Below are 21862 nucleotides of genomic sequence, written 5' to 3' on the forward strand. Positions count from 1 at the left end.
GGACCAGCCATGAGGTCATGTCCCATTTTACACATGGGGCAACAATAATAATCCAATGAAAATGTATCCATAAGCTCCATCATCCACATTAACAACATACTGTGCATGTACAGTGTGATAAACTGTACAAATTACACTGGGGCTTAAATCACAGCATTATATGGTGGTTATAGAATCCCCTGCACTACTGACGTTGCTATATCTCTACACTTCATCAAACACAATCTTGCACACCACTTATTTTGGAGTGCTTCCTGGTTGTCAGAGAAAAGTAATTTAGGTGGTAAATGTGCTGTTGATTGACCAAGAGCAGAGAACAATTTACATGCCATTTAAAATAAATTGTTTGCCAAGTTAGAAAGTTGTGTCTAAATGACCATTCATCCACCTACAATGTCACATCCCTGATGACAGACTATATACTTCTCCAAACAAAAGACTGATTACTCAACCTTGATGTTTATATAAACATGGCAAAATCTCTTTAAAAATAAAGTGGGATCCAAAAGTCTGAGACCAATTGTGAAAATTCCTGTATTTCGCATTTTTCCCCCGTGTGTAAAAAAAACAAAACACATTTCAGAATCTGTATTTGCTTTAATAACAGCATGCACACAAGCTGACATGGACTCCACAGGTTTGTGTTGCTCATGATATCCAGCTGTCACGTTCAGTTTCGTTTTGTTCATGGACTTTCAGTATGTTTTCATCTGTCAGTTCAGTTTGTTCAGTTTCCCTACTCATCCATCTCCTTGGTTACCATCATTATTAGTTCATGAGCGTCAGCTGTGTTTAGTAATTATCCTCGTTGTGTTCATTACTTAAGTTGTTCCTTCTCCTGCATTCCTTGTCTGGTCACTGTAATACCTACCCTGTTGTGTTAACGTGAGTTTCCCGTGATTACGTGATTCTTATTAAAGTGTTGTTTGGATTTCATCTTTTGAGTCTTCAGCCTGTTCCTGAGAATACCACACCATTACACCAGCATGATTTGTGAATGTTATTAAGAGAATTTTGTGCTTCAGTAGGAGCAATACATTTTATACAAAGCACACATGGTCAGTGTCACAATATCTATAAATGATTACATTTACATTTATGCATTTAGCATATGCTTCTATCCGTGAAGTGTGCATGTTCTCCCTGTGTTTGCATGGGTTTCATGCTCCGATTTCCCCCACAATCCATGCACCATAGGTGAACTGGAGACACTAAATTGTCCGTAGGTGTGTGTGGGATAGGCTGAGGCATCCTACAGAGGATAAAAGAATGAATGGATGGAAATGATATCTTTTTTTAACATGTTCAAAATCCCGAAACGTTTATTTACTGTGTTAATTTAGATTTTGAATCCCAGGTTTTCAGTGTGGTCTCAAACTTTTGAACCCCATTATAATATTAAATCATGGAACTCTAATAGTGGCATATCCTCACTTTTTCTGCAAATTATACGGCTAGAGGCTGCTTAAAAAACATTAATCTGATTTCAGAATAGTTTGAATAGCCTACAGTAGATGTTGGATGAAGTGGCTTTCAAAGTGCAACAAATCTAATGCATACTGTGTATTATCATGTTATATTATAGATGTCAATGGAGGAGATGGTGACAAAGAAGGAACAAATTGGAGAAGCATTGAAAACGACCCAGCTGATGCTGACCAAACACAGTGACAAGTATGTTATAATGTCGACAGGTCTTCACTGAGAATGCATTGCGGCTTCCAATAGCATTGTTTATTTGCATGCACTTGTTTGTCTTGTTTAACTTATTTTCTCATTTTCATGTGCTTTCACAAAAGGATTTTTTTGTAAAATGTTTTCTTTTCCTAGAATGACAGAAGAAGAAAAGCAAGTGGCAAAAGAGCAGCTAAAATCTCTTCATCAGGCCTACAACGAGCTCTCGCAACAGTGTGCAGATGCAACTTCTTCAGCTGATCAGGTGAGATACTCTGCCAATTGGTGGTTATATATGGTGATTATTGTGTGCAAAGTGTAAACACTCTCTCCTACTGCATGACTAACATTTGTTTTGACAGCTTGAAATATGTAGCATGGTAAGACAGTTTCCAAAATCCTTAGCCACTACTGCAAAGATGGCAAAAAATGCTTTTTTTGTGTGTGTGTGTGTTTTAAAACTTCATGGTAAACTGAGTATGCTGTAAACATACCTTGCATGTCAGCCAGTCTCACTCTTTCTTCACAGCAGGATATTCTTTTCCCTGTCTACATGAGGTTCACAACACTGCACATAATAACATAATGCTCTGCGTGTTTTCTCTAACTGTGTTGTTCTACAAAATACTGAGAGTTCTGTTCACAGATGCATGTAAGCTTTTATTGCGTCCTATTTCTCTTTCTGATGACTTGCACTGTTGCAAATGAGCTAGTACAATCCATAGACTTGACTGATGGGTGAGTATGTTTGATGGTATTTATAACAAATATTGTTATCAAAATTATTAATGATTATGTTTGAACATACTTTCAGAAACATCTTGATTTCTTTTATCTCTCTCCAGGCACTGCAGGTCATTCAAGGGATTCTGGATGTTGAAAGTGGAGCTGTCATGTCTGTGTGTTGCTCGGTGAACAATGGCCTCATTGACCAGAACACAGGACTTGGTCTTCTAGAGGCTCAACTTATAACCAATGGACTCATTTGGCCTGAACAGCACTTGTGTATGGACTTGGAGGATGCATTCAAGAACAAACTTGTGGATGACACAATGTTCAAGCAACTGCAAGACTTGAATAAAGCTAAAAAATGTGTTCAGGATCCCCAGTTTGCTTTAGAACCAGTGCCAGTTATAGCAGCCCTGGAAAATGGGGCTATATCTGTGCAAACAGCTATAAAGATCATTGAAATCCAGCTAGCGACTGGAGGGTTAAGATACACCAGTGATATCCTACATCTGGAAAGGGCTTTTCAACTTGGCCTGATACCCGACTCACTCTTTATCCAGATGTCAGAGAGAAAGGACACTTGGAAGGACTTGATTGACCCCAACACTGCAGAAAAAGTCACACTCAGTCAGCTTGTGCAGAGGAGCCTGATTCACGAGCCGACAAGACTTCGCCTGCTTCCAGTGAAATGTGGAAAAGATGGAACTATATCCCCAACATCTGGGAGAGAGATTAATGTTATGAAAGCTATGCACGAGGGCGTCATTGATAGAGAGACCATGCTTCGGTTGCTGAGCACCCAGTTGTTTGCAGGAGGCATAGTTGAGCCCAACACCGGCCAAAAGCTGACTGTTGAGGAGGCCTTAACTGAGGGTCTGATTGATCAGGACACTGCGAGCGAGATATTGAGCCATCAGGCCCAAAATGGTGGCATTGTTAATCCTCGCAATGGGGTGAGACTTACAGTTGACGAGGCTGTCCAGTGTGACTTAATAAGCTCTAGCAGTGCATTGTTAGTTCTGGAGAGACAGAAAGCATTTATGGGTCTCCTTTGGCCTAACGCTGGTGAAATCCTCTCTTTCTCCACCTCTCTTCAGCAAAATATAATCACAGACAAACTTGCATCTGAACTGCTGCATAACCGGCAGCACATAACAGCCTTGTACATACCTGAAACCTCTGAGGTAGTTGATGTTGAGTCTGCAGTGGAGAATAACTTGATTGAGACATTTACAAAAGAGTTGTTGAAGACAATAGAAATCCCAGATGTTTTTCCTGATATAGATGAACTGAATAACAGGTTTTCATCATGGCTGGTAATGCGGGAGCTACAAATGGAAGGATCTTGTACATCCGGTGAAGAAATTAGTGACGAAAACAGCACAGATGCACCATCTCTCTCTGAGGTGAAACAGTTATTTGTTTCCTACCTTATGATGAATAGCTATATGGATCCAAAGTCAGGCCAAAGGCTGTTGATCTTTGATTGTCAGTTAAATAAAATGGCTAAATTACTCTTTGAAGTATCAGAATCAGAATGTGCAGATGAGATTAGCGGCCTTCATATGAATAATATTTCAGAAGATTTGCGTGAGTCTCCACTGAACAGCAGCGTTCCTAACACTGACGATGACTGTCTGGATGCTGATTATGATGTGCTGGGAGAATTGCAAATTTGTGAATCTTTGGAAAGCACAACAGAAGAAGAACATGAAGCGGTGAATGTGAAAGTAATACACAATTACATAGAACCTACTATACCCTTTGAATCTGATGTAAACACTTTAGCAACAGATCAGAAGTGTGATATTTGCCTAGGAAGTAATGAACATGTGACTGTAATTGAAATGAACAAACTGCCTGAGGTTTCTACATGTTCATGCACAGACAAGTGCCAAGCAGACAAAAGCGACATGTCAAAAACAATGGAGTTATCACAAACAGCCTTTTCTGTAGCAGCAACTGCCACAAGTTTGTGCTCGATAGTAGCGAATCCTGAATGTGATGATACCGTTAAAGGCCAAGAAAAACATTCGAAAGCCAGTGAAACAACCAATTATACAGATATACCCTCTGAATTCCCACATACAGAGGATGTGTGGGATGACAAAGTTGAGAGAGATTATGCCATACATCTTCTTAGGGCACAAGTAGAGGAAGGTGGGATTTTAGATGTCACCTCTGGAAAACGGTATGACCTTGAAGGTGCTCTCGATAAAGGCCTTATTGATGAAGAGACTGTCTTAGAAGTACTTGCATTGCAGCTTCAAGGGGATGGTTTGAAAGATAACGAAAGTGCTACATTGTCAGTTTTGAACACTTCTGTCAACAAAGGCTGCATCTCAAGTAAGGTAGCACTACAGATCATGGAAAAGCAGAACCTTTTGGGTGGTTTCTATGATACAGCAATTGGAAAATCCATTAGCGTTTGTGATGCTTTAGAGACGGGTCTGATTACTGATGATATTAGCAGAAGTGTTCTCGGTTCAGAGGCGATCAGCAAGGCCATCATTGATCCAGAGGCAAAGTGTGTGCTCAGTGTAAATGATGCCCTCCAGTCGGGAATGTTGGATGATGAAGAGGCTGAGAGAATGCAGCATTCACAGCAGGACAAAAGGGTAGACATTATGGCGCTCGACTCAGCAAAAAGAGGTCAAATAAGCTCAAGATCAGATGAAGCCACGCAGGTATCTACAGATATATCAGGTGTGAGCAGTAGTCAGGATCTTCTGTTACCCACCATTTGTGACGTTCCATCTAAGACTATTTCTACAAAAGATAATGTGTATGATGATGTATCTGAGACTCTTGGAATAGGGGAGGATTGTGATGTACAGTGTGGCAATTTCAAGACTATGGATACTAACAATGAGATGAGCACTACAGATGAAAGAAAAAGCATTTTCACTTTGGAAGGAAATGAATCAAAAAGGCCAAATAACAATGTTGACACTTTTGTAGTTGATGTTGCTTGTGAAACTGGAAGTCCTACATTGGGGGCATATATTGAGACTATAGCAAGTCAAGTTGTTAGCCCTGTACAGAGTGACTCTGGGATATCATGTTCGTCACAAAGTAATGTCTGCTCTGATGAAAGAAGTTCAGAGAGTGTACTTAATCCTGAACAGGAATTCAACAGGTCCAATGTGGAGTCTGCAATAACAAACGCATATTTCGACAAGGGGCTCTCTGAGAGCTTAAGCACTTTGCTACCAATGGTAAAAGATGTTGCACAAGATAAAGTACTTGCAGAAGCACAGCCAACCTTGTCTTTATGTGGAGCAAGTGTCCCGTCACCAATGGAGACTGCAACAGAGGTGAATTTAAGTGCTGATGGTCACCACATACTAACAAAAAATTTTACGAATGAGAAAGAGGAAATGTCATTTCAGACCAATGCATCATACGAAGCTAAATACTCCAATAATATAAATGGGAATCCAGATCATGAACATTCTGATGAGGATCCAGGAGCGATTTGCACAGAGAACAGAGTAAATGTGTCGGTTAGTTATGAGGACATGTCAGAAATGTTCAGAAATGCACCAATAACAACACCTGAGCCCAGAGTGATCTGTACAGAAAGCAGTATTGACTATAATGTAGAACAGAATGGTGACATTGAAAACTCTATAGGTTTCAGAGGATCAGAAAACACACTTCAACTCAACTTGAAGGATTTAGCTGGATCAACAGTAAATTCCAAGCCATTACCTCTTGAAATTACTATTAACTCTAGTCAAGATGATTCAAGCGGAGGTACACATAACATACAATACCCAAGCGAGCAAAGCAAGTTTTGTTATGAAGTAGCCTCAAAGGACACTGCAATAGCCAGATCAGCTGATTCCGACTTTACAAGTGACAATGATAAACATGTAAAAGACTTGGTAGAAACTTTTGAGTCAACTTCAGGTCATTGTTCAGAAGAGATGTTCACAGAATCCAGTGAATTGCAGACTGACCCCCAAAATCCAAGTCCTTCTGTCAGAGTCATGCTTGATCAGAATAGTGAGGAAAAGGCAGCCATCTTCAAACAGTCTCAGGGTAGAGATACAGTGGTTGCTGAAGCTGTACTCGAAGAGAACCTTCATTTACCTCAAATGGCAAGGGCCAATGATGAAAGTGCTCCAAAATCAATGGGAAGCAGTGATTTTTTAAACGAGTTCATCCAAATGAAGATGGATGGAGCAAGTGTGGACGAAACTCAAAAACAAAAATGCCAAGCCATTAATAGCATTCTTGAAAATTTTCAGCACCCCTCTGAATCCTTTCCAGCCAATCATCCCAGCTCAAATGAGAGAATCAGGGATCCAGATATCCTCCTGGATTTGAAAACACATGAAGGACTTGATCCAAGAGAAGTTCAGAATTGTCCATCTGATGAGAGTAATGATGGATCAAAGTGTCAGACTGATATACAGGATATGATTCAGGGGATCTCCACAAGTAGAGATCAAGGAATGCTTGAGGATGTGGGTGGAGAGCTTAGCAGTCTTTTGGGAGACACTGTCCTTAGAGATGAAGGCATGGATGCTAAAAACAAGATCTCAGCCACAGATGATACTGCTGCAGATGATGTCTTTCAGTCAACCAACTCTAACTACCAGGTCCCTGTGGCAGATGGTCCAAACATAAAGCAGACAGAAGAAGTCAAACCGAGAGTGAGTATTGCTACTACTCTCAGCTGAGTTAGATGCTAATTTCCAAAGCATTATCAACTCTGCATCATCCAAGTGCATGTTTTGATATCTTTAGATAAAGGTGTAAGTATAATGATGTACTTTTTGCAGAGATATTCCACCCAGAATTACTTGGAATGTGTTGGGAGACTTCAGGATCATTGCGATACTCTTGAAGATATAAGAAGCGACTTGCAGGCCAATGGTCCTTTAGCAGAAGACATTGAGGGCTTGCATTGTCAGTTTGAGGAAGTTCAGGTTTGTCACATATTTGTCACTCTTCACTTCACTGAAATTCTCTGACCCGCAGACCCCAGATACTCCTGCTTTTTACTAATATTTGACCAGTGCTTTCTTTCTACATATCATCTCTACTGTAGCCTTTTATTCTGTCACTCTTCTTCACAATTCCTTTCTTCTGTTCCTCAACTACTTCCACACTCTCTGTTTCTAGTCTCTGGAAAGACAGATTGCTGCTCTCCCTGACATACTAACAGCAGATTTGAGCGTAGCAGAACAACTTCTGAATTCTGCCGATGAACTTATTTCCATGCAAATCCACCAAGATTTGTCTGCAGTCTATGTAGATATACAGAATGCTTACAGAGATGTTTGCTACTTGTCAGCTGAGCGAAGTAATGCTATTCTACTAGCCATTGACACAGTGAAGGTTAGTGAAGTCTTATGAAAAGAAAGCAAGAGTAAATATAGAATAATGCAAATTATATGATCTTACACTTTTTCATGTATGGGTTACAGATCCATTTGGAAAGCTCATATCAGGATTTGCTAAGCTCTCTTGATAAGATATCAGCTTGTATACAAGATGATTCTGCGATGGTGTCTAAGCTTGATATCATGGATACTGATGACACAGAAATAATTAAGATCAAGATTCAGCAAATTAAGGTAAGTTGTCTTGGAACATATTAATAAAGTCGCCCAAAATACAAGGGTTTCTATACAGTGTGACATTATATCCTGCTATTCAAATGAAGTCATTATCTGAACAGTTTTACTTAGTGTTCTTTATTGTTCCTGATTCAGGACACCGAGAAGGACTTGTCAGGAACCCGACAGCTCCTGGAAGATGCTGCTTTTGATACCCAAAACTTCATTTCTGAGCATGCTCAGTTCCTGAGTCCCGCTCACAGCAGACACCTTCTAAGGGCTCTCAGCACTACCCAGAGATCTTTTAAAGAGCTCATGGACAGAGTGCTCACTCAGAGACAAACTCTGGAGGTCCACTTGGAGATCCGTGAGGATGAGAGTCAGCAGCAGGTTTGAGGGAGATCACACTGACCGTTGACATTTACCTGATCACATGAAAATGCATGGAGATGCTTCTAAAAGTTGTTGCTTTGATGTGTGGTGCATTTTGATGTGAAGTGTTGGCAAACTCATTGCCCTATTAACGCAAGGGACCCCAAAAAGTGGCTTGTGTGTAGTTTTCTTTTCTGCGTCAATATATTTCCTGTTGAAACAAGAAATTGGTAGAGGAAATTTTCAATAATTTGCCATTCTTGTAAAATAAAGATAGTGTTTAGTCTATGATATGAACTATGATCTGCTACTTGCTATGCTAGAGCCATTTTACATACATTCTTTCATTCGTTGGACCAAAACGTGGATAACACCCTTTTAGATGAGTAATGAATATTTTCAGTTATTTTTGTTGTACTGTAAAGTTTAGCCCCCCAATAAGCCCCCCAAATGTTTTCTTCATGGGGTCTTTCAAAAGAGTTTTATTATGATATTTTCAAGACAATTCATGAATGCATTGCGTGTGTGTGTGTGTGTGTGTGTGATACTTAATATGTTGCTCTGTGTTTTGCAGATTTTAATCACAATTTATTTGTTCTATTTACAACACAGAAAAGCCATGGCTTGGTCACTGCCACCAACTTACCTTCTTCTGATCCTGTTTGCATTTTTCAGGCTGCCTGAACCTATTCAGCTCTTACTACCAAAGGACCTAAACTTCATTATATGTGGAAATGCTTTCTGGCAGTAAAGGCAGCACTAACCTACATTTCTTTACCATTGCCAAATTCTCTTTGAATGGCTGGCATGTTTACAGCATACTCAGTCACTGCTAATGGTTAAATGCTGTGTGTTTGCTTTGATGCTGTGGTTTTTCTCTGTGGAAAAGGTTTATTTTCTAACTGAGTGCTTATGTGGTAGGCCGCTGTGGAGAAGCAGAGGGAGTTTTCAGAAAAGCTGCAGGAGCTGTTTGATGATCTAACACAGACGGAAAACCGACTGATCGGCCACCAGCAGCAGGCAGTCAGTGCAAAGAGTGTGGGAGACCTCCAGCAATACCAGCAAGAGCATCAGGTACAACCTGGTCACACTTGCTACGACATATGCTTGGACATATATTACATACAGTTAAAGAAGTTATTAGAGGTCTTTGTTTGCATGAAACGGAAGTCTTTTCTTCCCAATTGCAAAAGTGAAACAGCCTCTATAATGAGAAAAAAAAGTAGAGTGGGACTTCAGCCCACTCGGGAATTGATTGGATTTCAGGAAGTTGGGCGTTGCTATGTAAATGGAGGCAGATGAATCAACTAAATTTGTAATTATTGATTTAAGGTGTGCTGTTAAATTCATAAATGATCAGACCATATTTTTGTTCAGGAGATGAAAAAGAAGAGCTAAAAAATCCCATATATTTGCATTGATAAACAGCCCAACGCCATCCTAGTAACACCCAGAACCCAATAGCCACGTTTCACTTTAGCTTTTGATCATACATGAGTGTTGAGGTTCTGTTGTCACAGGTAATCGGTTTTTAAGAGTTTGAAGATGTTTTAGGTGTTGAAGATGTTTGAAGACTCCTAAGTGTCTGTGGGTCTAACAATCTGAGAGTAGATATTTTGCATATTCTTTATTTATAGTTATTTGTGTTTGTTATATTTTAATGTTTTATTGTCTGTGTAGCACTATGTTCAGCCTTGTTGTATTATTATGTGCTTTATAAATAAATTGGAATTGGAAATTGGAATAACCACTGCCTAACAACCACACAAAACCAAATACATGCATTAGAAACTACTCCTCAAGTTGATAGTAGAAACATTGGTGGCAATGGTCCTCACAATCAACTTGGGCTCACAATGCTTTTGGGAAACGCAGCCCAGATCAATCTGTCAGTCACCTAGCATACACCCAGACAAGTTGGTTTCACAACTGTCTAGCAATTAGCTTGCAGTGACATAAACACAATAGAAACCACTCGCAACATGCAAACAACCAGTCAGCTGCATATCAGTGTCCTGACAAACATGCTGCTTTAGTTGCCTATATTTAGAATAATGAACTTTCATAATAATTTATACTAAATGTAACTATTTATGGAACAGTGGTGTATTTTTTGTATTTCTTTTGTATAGGCAATTAGCCACTCATGTTTGCGTGTTACAATGTTTTACCATTATTACATGCCTAGGAACACCCTTAACCCTTTACCCAAGGTAAAAATCACTGTAACACAGTGGCTTGTTGCAATTAATTATGTGTTATATTGTTTTTATCTGTTTAGATGGAAGCTGAATATTAACGATTGTTTCTCTATGCTGGTCTCTCAGGCTCTACAGAAAGACCTGCAGGCTAATGCCAGTGCCCTCAATGAAGTCATCAGTAGCACAAAGAAGTTTCTGGAGGAGAACCGCAGTAAACTCACTCCAGAGCAGATATCGGCTCTTGAGGACAAACTGGAAGAACTGAAGAGTAAGGCGAATATGCTCAACCAGAAGGCAGAAGAGTCAAGGAAGGATCTGGAGAAAGTTTTGACAAGTGCTATCAAGCAGGAGACTGAGAAGGTTAGGGGGGGAAAACACTTTTCCAAACACTATTCAACTGGTAGTTAAAAAAAAAAAAAGACATTTAGTGACTTTATCATTTAGTGGCTCTCAAAAGTGTCTTTGGATTTTTGTGACTATTTTCAGTAACTCAAAGTTATTCTTTCTTTGATTTTGCAACAATACAGGTAGCAGCTGTTGAACAACTTGAAGAGAGTAAAACCAAAATTGAGGGTCTTCTAGACTGGATCTCCAACATTGGGAAAGAGAAAGAAATGGGTGGAATCCAAAAGGACCAGACGGGTAAACAGAACGGAAACATGCCGGAGTACACGTCAGAGAAGAGGATTATTGGCGAGGGAGATGATCCTAATGGAAATGCATTAGATGCTACAGATAACACAAGTCTACACACTGGCAAAAAACAAGACGGTAAAGCCTTGGACCTGGACCAGCAGTATGATAGAGTTCAAGTAAGTACTTCAGTATTTATTTACAGTAGTTCTTTGGAAGACTTTTCATACCCTTGTGAAACAGAAGTACACCTCAGCATACAAAAGTGTAATTATAACAGAACAAAAATATAGTATACTAAATGCTCTTTGTTTGACTGTGTATTTATATCCTCAGTAAGCTTCTGTTCTTTGTCTTGTGTTAACGTTGCTACCTGGATTTATTTAGTCCACATGTCATGCAAACTAGAAACTCTGCTTCTAACCACAGGTCGAGAGCTGTCTTTCCAAACACACAACTTTGCGATGCTGTTTGCAAATGTTCATTAGAACTATGTTTTCAGGAAACACAGACTCGTTGAACTATACTGATAACGACAGAACTTGCGACCATAGTTGGCTAACGATGCTTTCGGGAAACACACTCCTGACTATTTAATTGAGCAAGCAATCTCATTGGCTGCAGGATCAGCAGAGGACAGTCAGCTTGTGCCATGCTGTAGATTGCCTGTAAAGGACCTTTCAGTCTTAGCCCTCTAAAGTTTCGTGACCAAACTATTTAAAATCAGATTTAATGGCAATGAAATGCATGACTTGAATGAATGAAATGACTTACTTAGCCCTCCATTCTCCATCTCCACAGGCTCACCACCAGGAAATCTTGTCCCAACAGCAGGATTTGATCATTGCCACACAGTCAGCGCAGGCGTTACTCGACAAACAGGCTCAAGTCCTGTCCCCTGCTGAAAAAGACAAGTTACAGAGGGACATTAAAGAGCTGAAGGGTCGCTACGAGTCCTCTCTCACACAGGCCGAGCAGCAGATGAAGCACGTGCAGACTGTTCAGGAGGAGCTTCAGAAGTTTAAGGGGGACTGTGAGGAGTTTGAGACGTGGCTCCAGCAGGCCCACGGGCAGGTGGAGGAGCTGGAGACGCCCGCTGCGAGTCTGGACGCTCTGAGTAATAATCTACAGAGACAGAAGAGTTTCTCTGAGGACGTCATCTCTCATAAAGGAGACCTGCGCTTCATTACCATCTCGGGCCAGAAGGTGCTGGACGCAGCGAAGGCCTGCGATCGTGGGGGGTCTGGGGGAACGGACGGCCTGGCGGTGGTTGATATGTCCGGGACTTGTTCTGCAGTCAAAGAAAAGCTGGATTCTGCTGCCGCTCGATACAAAGCCTTGCACACACAGGTAATGCTCTTTTTGATCTTATGTAGAGTCAGTGGCAGAATCTTGTCAAGAATCTGTCCAGGTACCCCAAAATCAACCTTAAAAAAGGCAATTTTTCTTAGGAACATTGCAAAAAAAAAAATTTCCACACACACATTGAAGTTAGTTTAGCTGTATGGGAAATGAACCACTTTATAATTACAACCAATAGATGGCAGCATTTGTCTCTCAATGGTTCTAATTCAGCAAACAATCAACAATATCCAGAAGGTCTGTTCTGATGTTATGTAATGAAAATTCTGTCATCATTTACTCACCCTCAGGTTGTTACAAAAAAAAAGTATGAATATCTTTCTTCTGCTGAACACAAAGGAAGATATTTTGAAGAATGTCGGTAACCAAACAGTTGATGGACCCGATTGACTTCAATAGTAGGAAAACAAATACTATTGAAGTCAATGGGGTCCATCAACTGTTTGGTTACCGACATTCTTCAAAATATCTTCCTTTGTGTGCAGCAGAAGACAGAAACTCATACTTTTTTTTAGGGGTGAGTAAATGATGACAGAATTTAAATTTTTAAGTGAACTATTCCTTTAAATCCTCCAAACATTTTAATAATAAAAAAACTAAAAATACATTAAATGTTTGAGATGATAAACTGTAAACTCATACGTTTCAGTGTAATCAGCTTGGAAACAATCTCAAAGACGTGGTGGACAAGTACAAGAAGTATGAAGATGCCAGTGATGGTCTGGTGAAGTGGCTCAGTAGTTGTGAGGACGAGTCCCGAAGACAGCAGTCAGAGCCCATTGCTGGAGATCCACAAACCCTTCAGAGACAGCTGGAGGAGACCAAGGCATGAACACAATCTACTGTCATTATTTCAGTTCACAGAGTTATAATGGCACTGTGTGGGGCTTTTCACACTGTGCTGAACCCACTGTCGTTCTAAACCCCGCTTTTAACTGTGGGTAAAGGAGCATTTCACATTTGTAATTTAGAAGCGGGGTTAGCACTGCTTTTTAACCGGGGTGATGAAACTCTGGGTAAGGATTAGCGTCTCGTTTGTGCTGTTATCTCCACATTGTGGTGCCGAACTTAGTGCGAAATTATGCGTTTTTATGGTGTGATGCTTAGCCCCTGACAGCCAATCACGTGCCTCATATTCACATGCTTTTGACAGTCACGGAAACACAGTGCATTGTATATAAACCATCGTTTCAGTGTTTGCATTGAAAAATGTCAAATGGTGACAGGAAACACGTCATTTGGAGTGAAGAATAGACCGTTTCATTCTTGCCTTTATAGTCTGAAAAGACAATTCAGTGTAAACTTGATAGTCTTCAATACGCCATTACGAATTCAGTGCCAATCAATGACACTGACACTGCAAATATGCAAATAAGAACGTTAACCCAGGGTTTTGGGAGTCTAGTGTGGAATGGCAGTGTATGAACACCCAGGGTTATTTGTTAACCCTAGGTAAATTATGAGCAGTGTGAAGCAAGATAACCCAGTTGCGCTCGAATATTTCAAGAGGCAAGGCTTAAACTTTATTGACGATACAGCATTCATTGGCCCGTCAGCTGACCTGAGTGTCGTTCACGTTTGTTCACATATCATGTACTCACAGCATTGGGTTGTTTGAACTCATATAAATGTTACCGGGCGATTGACACCGTTTCATATACTCGCCAACAAGCATTGCTTAGAGAGTGTTAATTTTAGGTCCTGCTTAAACTGTCAAAAGTGGTAACCTGCAATTATTTGCTTAAAAACCTTAATTTATTTTTGTTTGTATAAATTAATGCATTTAGGTTGATTCAGCTATATTTAATAATGTTTTTGATTTGAATAAACTAGGTTGCCTTTAATATTTTTTTTGACTTGAATAAACTACTGTAGGTCATTGCACATTGGACATTTTGTCAGTGCACTATAAAACAACTTCAAAAGACGTTTTAGTGTTTGCAATGTGTTTTAAAAAATGCATCATATTTTCTGTTTTGTAATAAGTCAGTACAGCGAGCCAGTATGAGTTCTGCACATCAACACTGGTGTCAATCGAAAATACTATCTAAACAAAATATATCTATGGGGAGTGTTATATGCTTTTAGACAAACTGAACAAAATCATAATTTTCCATCAGAAAATTATTAAAATGCATGGTCGTTTCTCTTTTTTTGTGTGTATTTATATCACTGAAGAAATGTCATGACACAAATAACTTGGCACAGATTTAATTTACTTGAGACGCATTATAGCTAGTTGTTCTTGCAAAGGTAAATAGAGAAGCAGACAAAGCTAATCACACTTAAATAGATTACGTCTCGCGTGATGCACTCAGACCACATTCAGCTGACCGGCAGCGAGATCCGATACGCAGAGAGAAGATGCTTCATGCTCCATTACTTCTCTCTAGGACACGACTGTCTTCTGACCTTGTGTCCTTATGCTAAACAACCTTTTGTAATGTCACGGTCTAATATGCCTAACTGAGATGAATAAAGAACACACACCACTGATGTTGTGCTTTTAAGATAACCAGTCTATTGACTGCACTCTTATTAGTGGATTGTAATAAGCATCGGTCTGTTCCAGAGTCTTCAAGGGCAAACTACGTCCCATCAGGCTGTGCTGGATACGCTGAGGAGATCAGCTGACGCCCTGATCTCTGCCGAGGGAGAACTGCTGTCCAATCCGGAGGAGATTCAGGAGACCGTGGGTGAGTCCACGTCCAGTCACGCAAAAACACACCTCAAGCACAAGCCAAAAAAGTCTTACTTTTAAGACAATAAAGCAAAATCTCCACACTTCCCCCGCAAAATTTCATTACTGTAATATCAAAGTATGTTTTATTTATTATTAATTTATTTAATTATTAAGTGTTTTTTTTTAAATCAGCATACAGTAAATAAGCAGTACAATATACTACCTTAAAATTGGTAGCACTTTAACACTGTAAAATAAAATGTTAAATGATATTTAAACATGTTACAGTTTACATTATGTATGATTAAATTATACATTTAGAAGCTAAAACACATTCCTACATTAAAGATTTATAACCAAACCAAACCATTTTTATTAATCTCGTTGCCAATAGCAGAAAAACATATCTTATTCAATTGGAAAACAATGAGCAACATTTGCACGTGAAAATATTGATTTCTTCACACAAGCCTGGTCTGCTTTCTTTCAAGACTTCTGTAGGACACATGATTCCTCTTCCCATAAATCACGATAAACTCATTTCGAACATGCTGTGCCTCTTTATACAACATAATAACACATTTAGTCAGTTTATGTAAATTACTATTGCTTACCAGGATTTATTTTCCTACTTCCCTCAAATGTATACTGTACATATATTACCAGTGCATATCGGCAAAGATCATTTTTTCCAGTTCCTTCTATTTGTATTTTTTTTAAACGTATGTTATGCACCCTCTGTTTTTGTGTTTGTCTTTCACTGTGCTTATGTCAAATGTATATGTATTTGTATGGAAAAAAGAAAAATGATCACACTGTGATCAGCTATTTTTTTATTTTAGAAAAGTTCCAAAAAAAGATTATTAAACCAAAGCAACGTGGACATTTGGTCAGTCCTGCAGAGCTTTGACAGCTTGAACAACATGTGAATAATTTTGCATGTATAAATATGCTTCTGTCTGTAGACGACATCGCAGAGAGATACGATAACCTGTGTAAGTCCGTGAGCGACCGCAATGAGAAGCTCCAGGTGACTCTGACCCGCTCTCTGAGTGTCCAGGACGGGCTGGACGAGATGATGTCCTGGATGGAGAAGGTGGAGGAGAGCGTGAAGGAGACGCCGCAAGTGCCGCTCGACTCTCACTCCATCGCTAATGCACTCAGCAAGGAGGCAGTATGTGACCTTTCACCTTTCATTCAAAGATACTCCATATCATGCATATTCAGATGTATTTTATCTGACTCTGAGCGTTCAAACCAGGGTTGTGACGAGGTATTCTCTCATCTACATTTAGCATTATTACTCAGCGTGTGAAAGAGCATTTTAAAATAAACATAATTCTTATCATTTGGGAGAATTATTTGTAAATGGCAAGGATTTACATAAACTTTAAAATGACTAGTTAACTTTGTTTTCTGCTCATGATGAAGACGTTTTGATTATTATGTACATTGCTTGTTTTTAGTAGATACTTATTTTAAGCAAAATATAAAAATGGTCCAGACTTCAAGAGGAAAACCCTGAACCCACATTCAGTATCTCTTCTGTCACATGCCTTACATATGTATCTAAATGTAAAAATAATAATAGCTTGATAAAACTTCTGATCTTACCTTAATATTCATATTTAATTGGGCTCAACTGATGAATTTTGATGAAACTGATGAAATTCTCAGATGCCACTGTTTTGGCTCTGTTTTTGAAGACCATGTTAGCAATAGCAACTTTATATAGCACAATTAAAACAACACAAGTTGACCAATGTGCTTTACAATGTCACACAGAACACAAAAACAGAAAAGAGCATCACATAGGCAACACATAATAAAATTGTCACTGATTAACAGCTATTGAAAACAGATGTGTTGTCCTTTAAAATCCTGTACAGTAGCAGCGTCTCTAATATGTTTAGGCAAACTATTCCAACGTTTTTCTTTTTCTTTTAAGCACTACTGGTAACTAGATGGAAATGTATATATACCGTATATATAAATGTCTCTGCCGATATCTTGTGGGGAAATTTTTTTTTTTATATATAACATATTTCATGACTCTAGATGGCCTTATAGCTCTATATGGAGCAAACAAACTGTTCCCCCGGGTCTTAAAGTCAGTTTTTCTTCTGTGTGTATTCAGGAATATATTTAGAGATTATAAAATTAGTTTTTGGTGAAGTTTTAGCATTTTTAGTTTTAATTTAGAGCATTTTTAAGGTATGTATTTACACTGAAGTGTCAGATTTTTGAATAATTCAAGTTTGTAAGGTGGACAGCAGCAAAAAAACAATCAAAACCTTGAAGAATATTTACTTGAAAATGTTGATTTTAATTCAGAATAAATAAATAAATAATTTCCCATTCCTTTGGGGGTTCAGACTGACCCGCAAGGGAAGGATTTGTTACTATATTTATTACAACCACATAAACTCCTCAAATCCAGTTTTTTCAAGTGCAACAAAAGTCTTAAGGTCTTGGACCACTACGATGAACACTCAATTTTAAGAAAATTCTAAGAAAATGATTTTCAGGTTAAAATGACCAGAGGAGAGTCAACACAAAACTATGTATCTAAATGTAAAGATAATAGCTTGATAAAACATCTGATCTTACCTTAATATTCATACTTAATCGAGCTCAACGGATGAATGCTGATAAAGCGTGTGTTTATTTCAGGCGGTGGAGCAGGACATGTCCATCAGGCAGAGCAGCATCTCGGCCATGAAGCTGAAGGTGCAGGCGTTTGTGGAGAACGCTGACCCGACTGCTGCTGTCCTGCTCCAGCGTCAGATGGAGAGCCTGTCCCAGCGCTTCACTGACGCCTCTGAGCGCCACAAGCTGAAGCTTTCTCAGATGGAGGAGCTCAGAGACCAGGTGGAGCGCTTCGAGAAGACCTCTGAGAAGCTGCAGCAGTTTGTGCTGAAGAGCTCCCAGGCTCTGGCCGAGAGCGACGGACCCGGAAAGAGCGTCGCTGAACTCTCACAGCTCGTACAGGTACGCTGAAACACCGCTTTACATCAGAGTTTAAGCCTTTGCTTCATTTATATTAGCTAGATACTTCTATTAGCCTATAGTGCATATAAAGGTAACACTTTACAGTAAGTTCCCAGTATGTAAATGCATTAACAAACATGAGCTAACAATGAGCAATACGTGTTACAGAAGTTATGGTAACACTTTACAATAAGGTTCATTAGTTAACATTAGTTATGAACTAACCATGAGCAATACATTTGTTACTGTATTTGTTCATCTTTGTTAACGTTAGTTAATAGAAATACAGTAATTCATTGTTTGTTCATGTTAGTTCACAGTGCATTAACTAATGTTAACAAGATAATAATGTATTAATAAATGTTGAAATTAACATTAACAAAGATTAATAAATGCTGTATAAGTGCAGTTCATTATTAGTTCGTGTTCACTAATGAACCTTATTGTAAAGTGTTACCAAAGTTATTATTCTTTGTTAACATTAGATTCTCTCCTAAAGTTATTGACGGCTCATTTTGCACTCACTTTACGCATTTTTGTTCAATGAAATGATATAAATCATGGTTTACGACTGTGAAGTAATTAAAGGATATGGATTATTTTTTAGAAAATGGATTGAAAGCGAGGCAGCTCTCATAGACACCCTGTTGATGTCCTATAATCTGTTTAGGTTCTCATAAAGTCTTTATTTGTAGGACACAAATGCAGAGTTGTGTGAGCATGCAGAGGACGTGGAAACCCTGCGGAAACTGTCTGAGGAACTCGGCAGGTTTGGTCCTGAAGGAAGCTCAGCGCTTCTCCAGAGCAAGATGCAGAACATCTCCGACAACTTCAATGCTTTTAAAGAGACACTTATGGAGAAGTAAGTGATTAAGGCAGGCACTAAGCTTAAAAAAAAAAAAAAAAAGCTTTGTACAGAAATATGCAGATTACACCTCAAATAGGGTTGCCAACTTCTTGAAAGGAAAATAAGGGGCAATCATGATCCTTTATAGGAAAATAAGGCACACTCAAAAAACTTGTTCTGTTCCAAACAGTGTATGTCGTTCAGTGTCTGCAGGGAAGTGTGTGTATACAAGGTTCTCAGACATCAACACATTTGGGTCATTCTGTGTCAAAATCAACCAAATTTCAGAAACTTTCACTGCTCAAATCTTTGATTTTGTTAATTTTTTAAATAAAGAAAAAAGCCAAAATATTAAATGTGGTGGATGTATATTTACTGAGTAATTCAAGATAGAGGTTTGACATTCACCTGAGATTTGGACTTGAGAAAATGACTTTAGAACAACGTCATCATTTTATTTTTACACAGAGATTAGTAAGTCTAATAGTAAAATCTGTTGACTTTAGACATTTTTGTTGCCTTGTATGTCAAGAGTGACAGGTCAAAAATGAGAAAAAAGCACTTCTTGTGTTTTTTGCCCAAAGTTTGCATGCCTGTAACTCAAATTAAAAATAAAAATATAATTTTAGATATTTTAGAACAAACTTTTCTTTTGGTTTCTCATTTTTTAGGGCCCAATCTGGTTAATTTCCAGAGATATAGGGATCTCAGTGTGGCTCCATGAGTAAATTGGTACACATCTTCAATGGTCACACATTTTCTGAAGAAAAAATAATGTTTAAACTAGAAATGTATCTCTTTTTTTTTTTTGTCAACACAATTTAACATTCCTGTCTGAGTGCCATAGATAGTATTTTTCCAAAGTTTGTGAGCGTGTAAAGATATCTCAATATCCTTCTATATTATTATTCTTAACAAACTTTTCTTTTGTAATCTTCATTTCAAAGGTTGGTTTCAATGGTTCAGTCCCATAGATATATTTGAATTTTACCCATTTCTATATATAGCAACACCAACGGATATTAAAAGTCATCAACCTCTTTTCAAAATGATAAACTTAGATGTTTTTTTTGTCAGGAAGAGACATGGATGGCATAACATTTGAAAGCATAATAACTGAACGTCTTTGAAAGTTAAGCCAATAAAGCGTTTTTTGTTTAACAATGCCACTTAAAATTTTGAACTAAATCTTGTTGCAACCATTTATGAATAAATGAGAATGCATATTTTTCAATTTAAGAGAACTTGGAGGATTGGCATGGGCTGCTTTTGGTGCGTGAGACTTTATTGATTATTGTGTTTCAATAATGAGGTCCAAATTTAAGAATAAGCTACAAGTTGTTTTCTCGCGTGGCTGAATGTTGGACTCATGAACAATAATCATGTTGTTTGCATTCACTCAAATTGATTTGCTGAAATCAGAACAGAGACAGTGAAAGGGATTTGTCCCCTCGCTGTGAGCAACCAGCCGGCAGAGGATTCTCCTGGGTCTTAAAGGAACACGCCGACTTTTTGGGACTTTAGCTTATTCACCGTATCCCCCAGAGTTAGATAAGTCCATACATACCCTTCTCATCTCCGTGCGTGCCGTAACTCTGTCTGACACACCCACCGCTAGCTTAGCTTAGCACAAAGACTGGAGGTAAATGGCTCCAGCTAGCATACTGCTCCCAATAAGTGACAAAATAATGCCAACATTTTCCTATTTACATGTTGTGATTTGTATAGTCACAGTGTGTACAAATAACAAGGTCACATGAGACAGACATCTTCTAACCGTATACATACTGGGAACTATATTCTCAGAAGGCGAAGCACTGCTACTTGGGCGGAGTGTAATTTATTCCTGTGATCAAAGCTGAATGTTCATCATCATTACTCCAGTCTTCAGTGTCACATGATCCTTCAGCAATCATTCTAATATGATGATTTGCAGCTCAAGAAACATTTCTGATTATTATCAGTGTAGAAAATGAACTTTTTTTTTTTTTTCTGACCTTAACATTTTGAACAGTAATGTATCCCTGTTTTTAATTTCATTGTATAAAGTTTGGGTTTTGATCAGGGTTTTGATTAGCTAGGACTGTTATAGAAACCATGTGCTGTAATAAAACAGTATTACAACACAAGCAATATTAGTTGTGCTTCTTGCCAGATGTCAGACTGTTTAATAACGCTGTGTATGCATGTGTGTGTGTGTGTTAGGAAGCAGGAGGTTGTGTCCTGCCAGAAGCAGCTGCAGGAGTTCACAGCAGACGCAGGGGTGTTGATGAAGTGGCTGGAGGACACACGAGAGCGAGTGCCAGTGTTTCAGCCCGACTGCAGTGAACAGGGCCTGGGGAAAGACCTGCACACCATCACTGTGAGTGATGCATGGACCTCGCCACAACCATGCTGGATCTCACTCAGAACTACTCAGAATCTATTCTAATCAATGTTTGTTGAAACATTTATCACATTACACTTTATTTTTAAATGGTGCACTTTAGACATTCCACTTACTACATGTCAACTAAATCTCATTAGAGGATTAGTAGACTGTTCGGGTTAGTAGAATAAGTATTTACTTATTACACTTATTCTAAATGTATTTGCCAAGTTACTTACAGTCAGTAGAATATCTGTTGAGGAGCATCACAATAAAGTCAAGTCATCTTTATTTATATTTTACAGTGATGCAAACAGAATTCAGAATTCAAGACAATAGTAAACAGTCATTATTTATTTAGTTGAAATCAGTTGTTGATTCATTTCGTTTCAGTAACTGTGTAAAGTTCATCAATTATGAGTTCAATGC

The 21862-nt window shown here is 38.7% G+C and overlaps 1 protein-coding gene across 1 annotated transcript in view; it reads left to right on the top strand.

Moving 5' to 3' along the window:
- Positions 1 to 21862, top strand: part of dst (dystonin) — a 201468-nt gene that overhangs the window by 112867 nt on the left and 66739 nt on the right. Inside the window, exons 38-53 of the mRNA XM_084093588.1 lie at positions 1586 to 1674; positions 1831 to 1939; positions 2520 to 7067; positions 7197 to 7343; positions 7845 to 7994; positions 8133 to 8366; positions 9270 to 9422; positions 10676 to 10909; positions 11077 to 11361; positions 11984 to 12532; positions 13194 to 13370; positions 15117 to 15240; positions 16193 to 16401; positions 17901 to 18218; positions 18914 to 19080; positions 21271 to 21427. Coding sequence (XP_083949714.1) covers positions 1586 to 1674; positions 1831 to 1939; positions 2520 to 7067; positions 7197 to 7343; positions 7845 to 7994; positions 8133 to 8366; positions 9270 to 9422; positions 10676 to 10909; positions 11077 to 11361; positions 11984 to 12532; positions 13194 to 13370; positions 15117 to 15240; positions 16193 to 16401; positions 17901 to 18218; positions 18914 to 19080; positions 21271 to 21427 — 7650 coding nt within the window. The remainder of the gene's footprint in view (positions 1 to 1585; positions 1675 to 1830; positions 1940 to 2519; positions 7068 to 7196; positions 7344 to 7844; positions 7995 to 8132; positions 8367 to 9269; positions 9423 to 10675; positions 10910 to 11076; positions 11362 to 11983; positions 12533 to 13193; positions 13371 to 15116; positions 15241 to 16192; positions 16402 to 17900; positions 18219 to 18913; positions 19081 to 21270; positions 21428 to 21862) is intronic.

The sequence above is a fragment of the Abramis brama genome, assembly GCF_963993115.1.
Source record: "Abramis brama genome assembly, chromosome: 19".
Classification (NCBI taxonomy): domain Eukaryota; kingdom Metazoa; phylum Chordata; class Actinopteri; order Cypriniformes; family Leuciscidae; genus Abramis; species Abramis brama.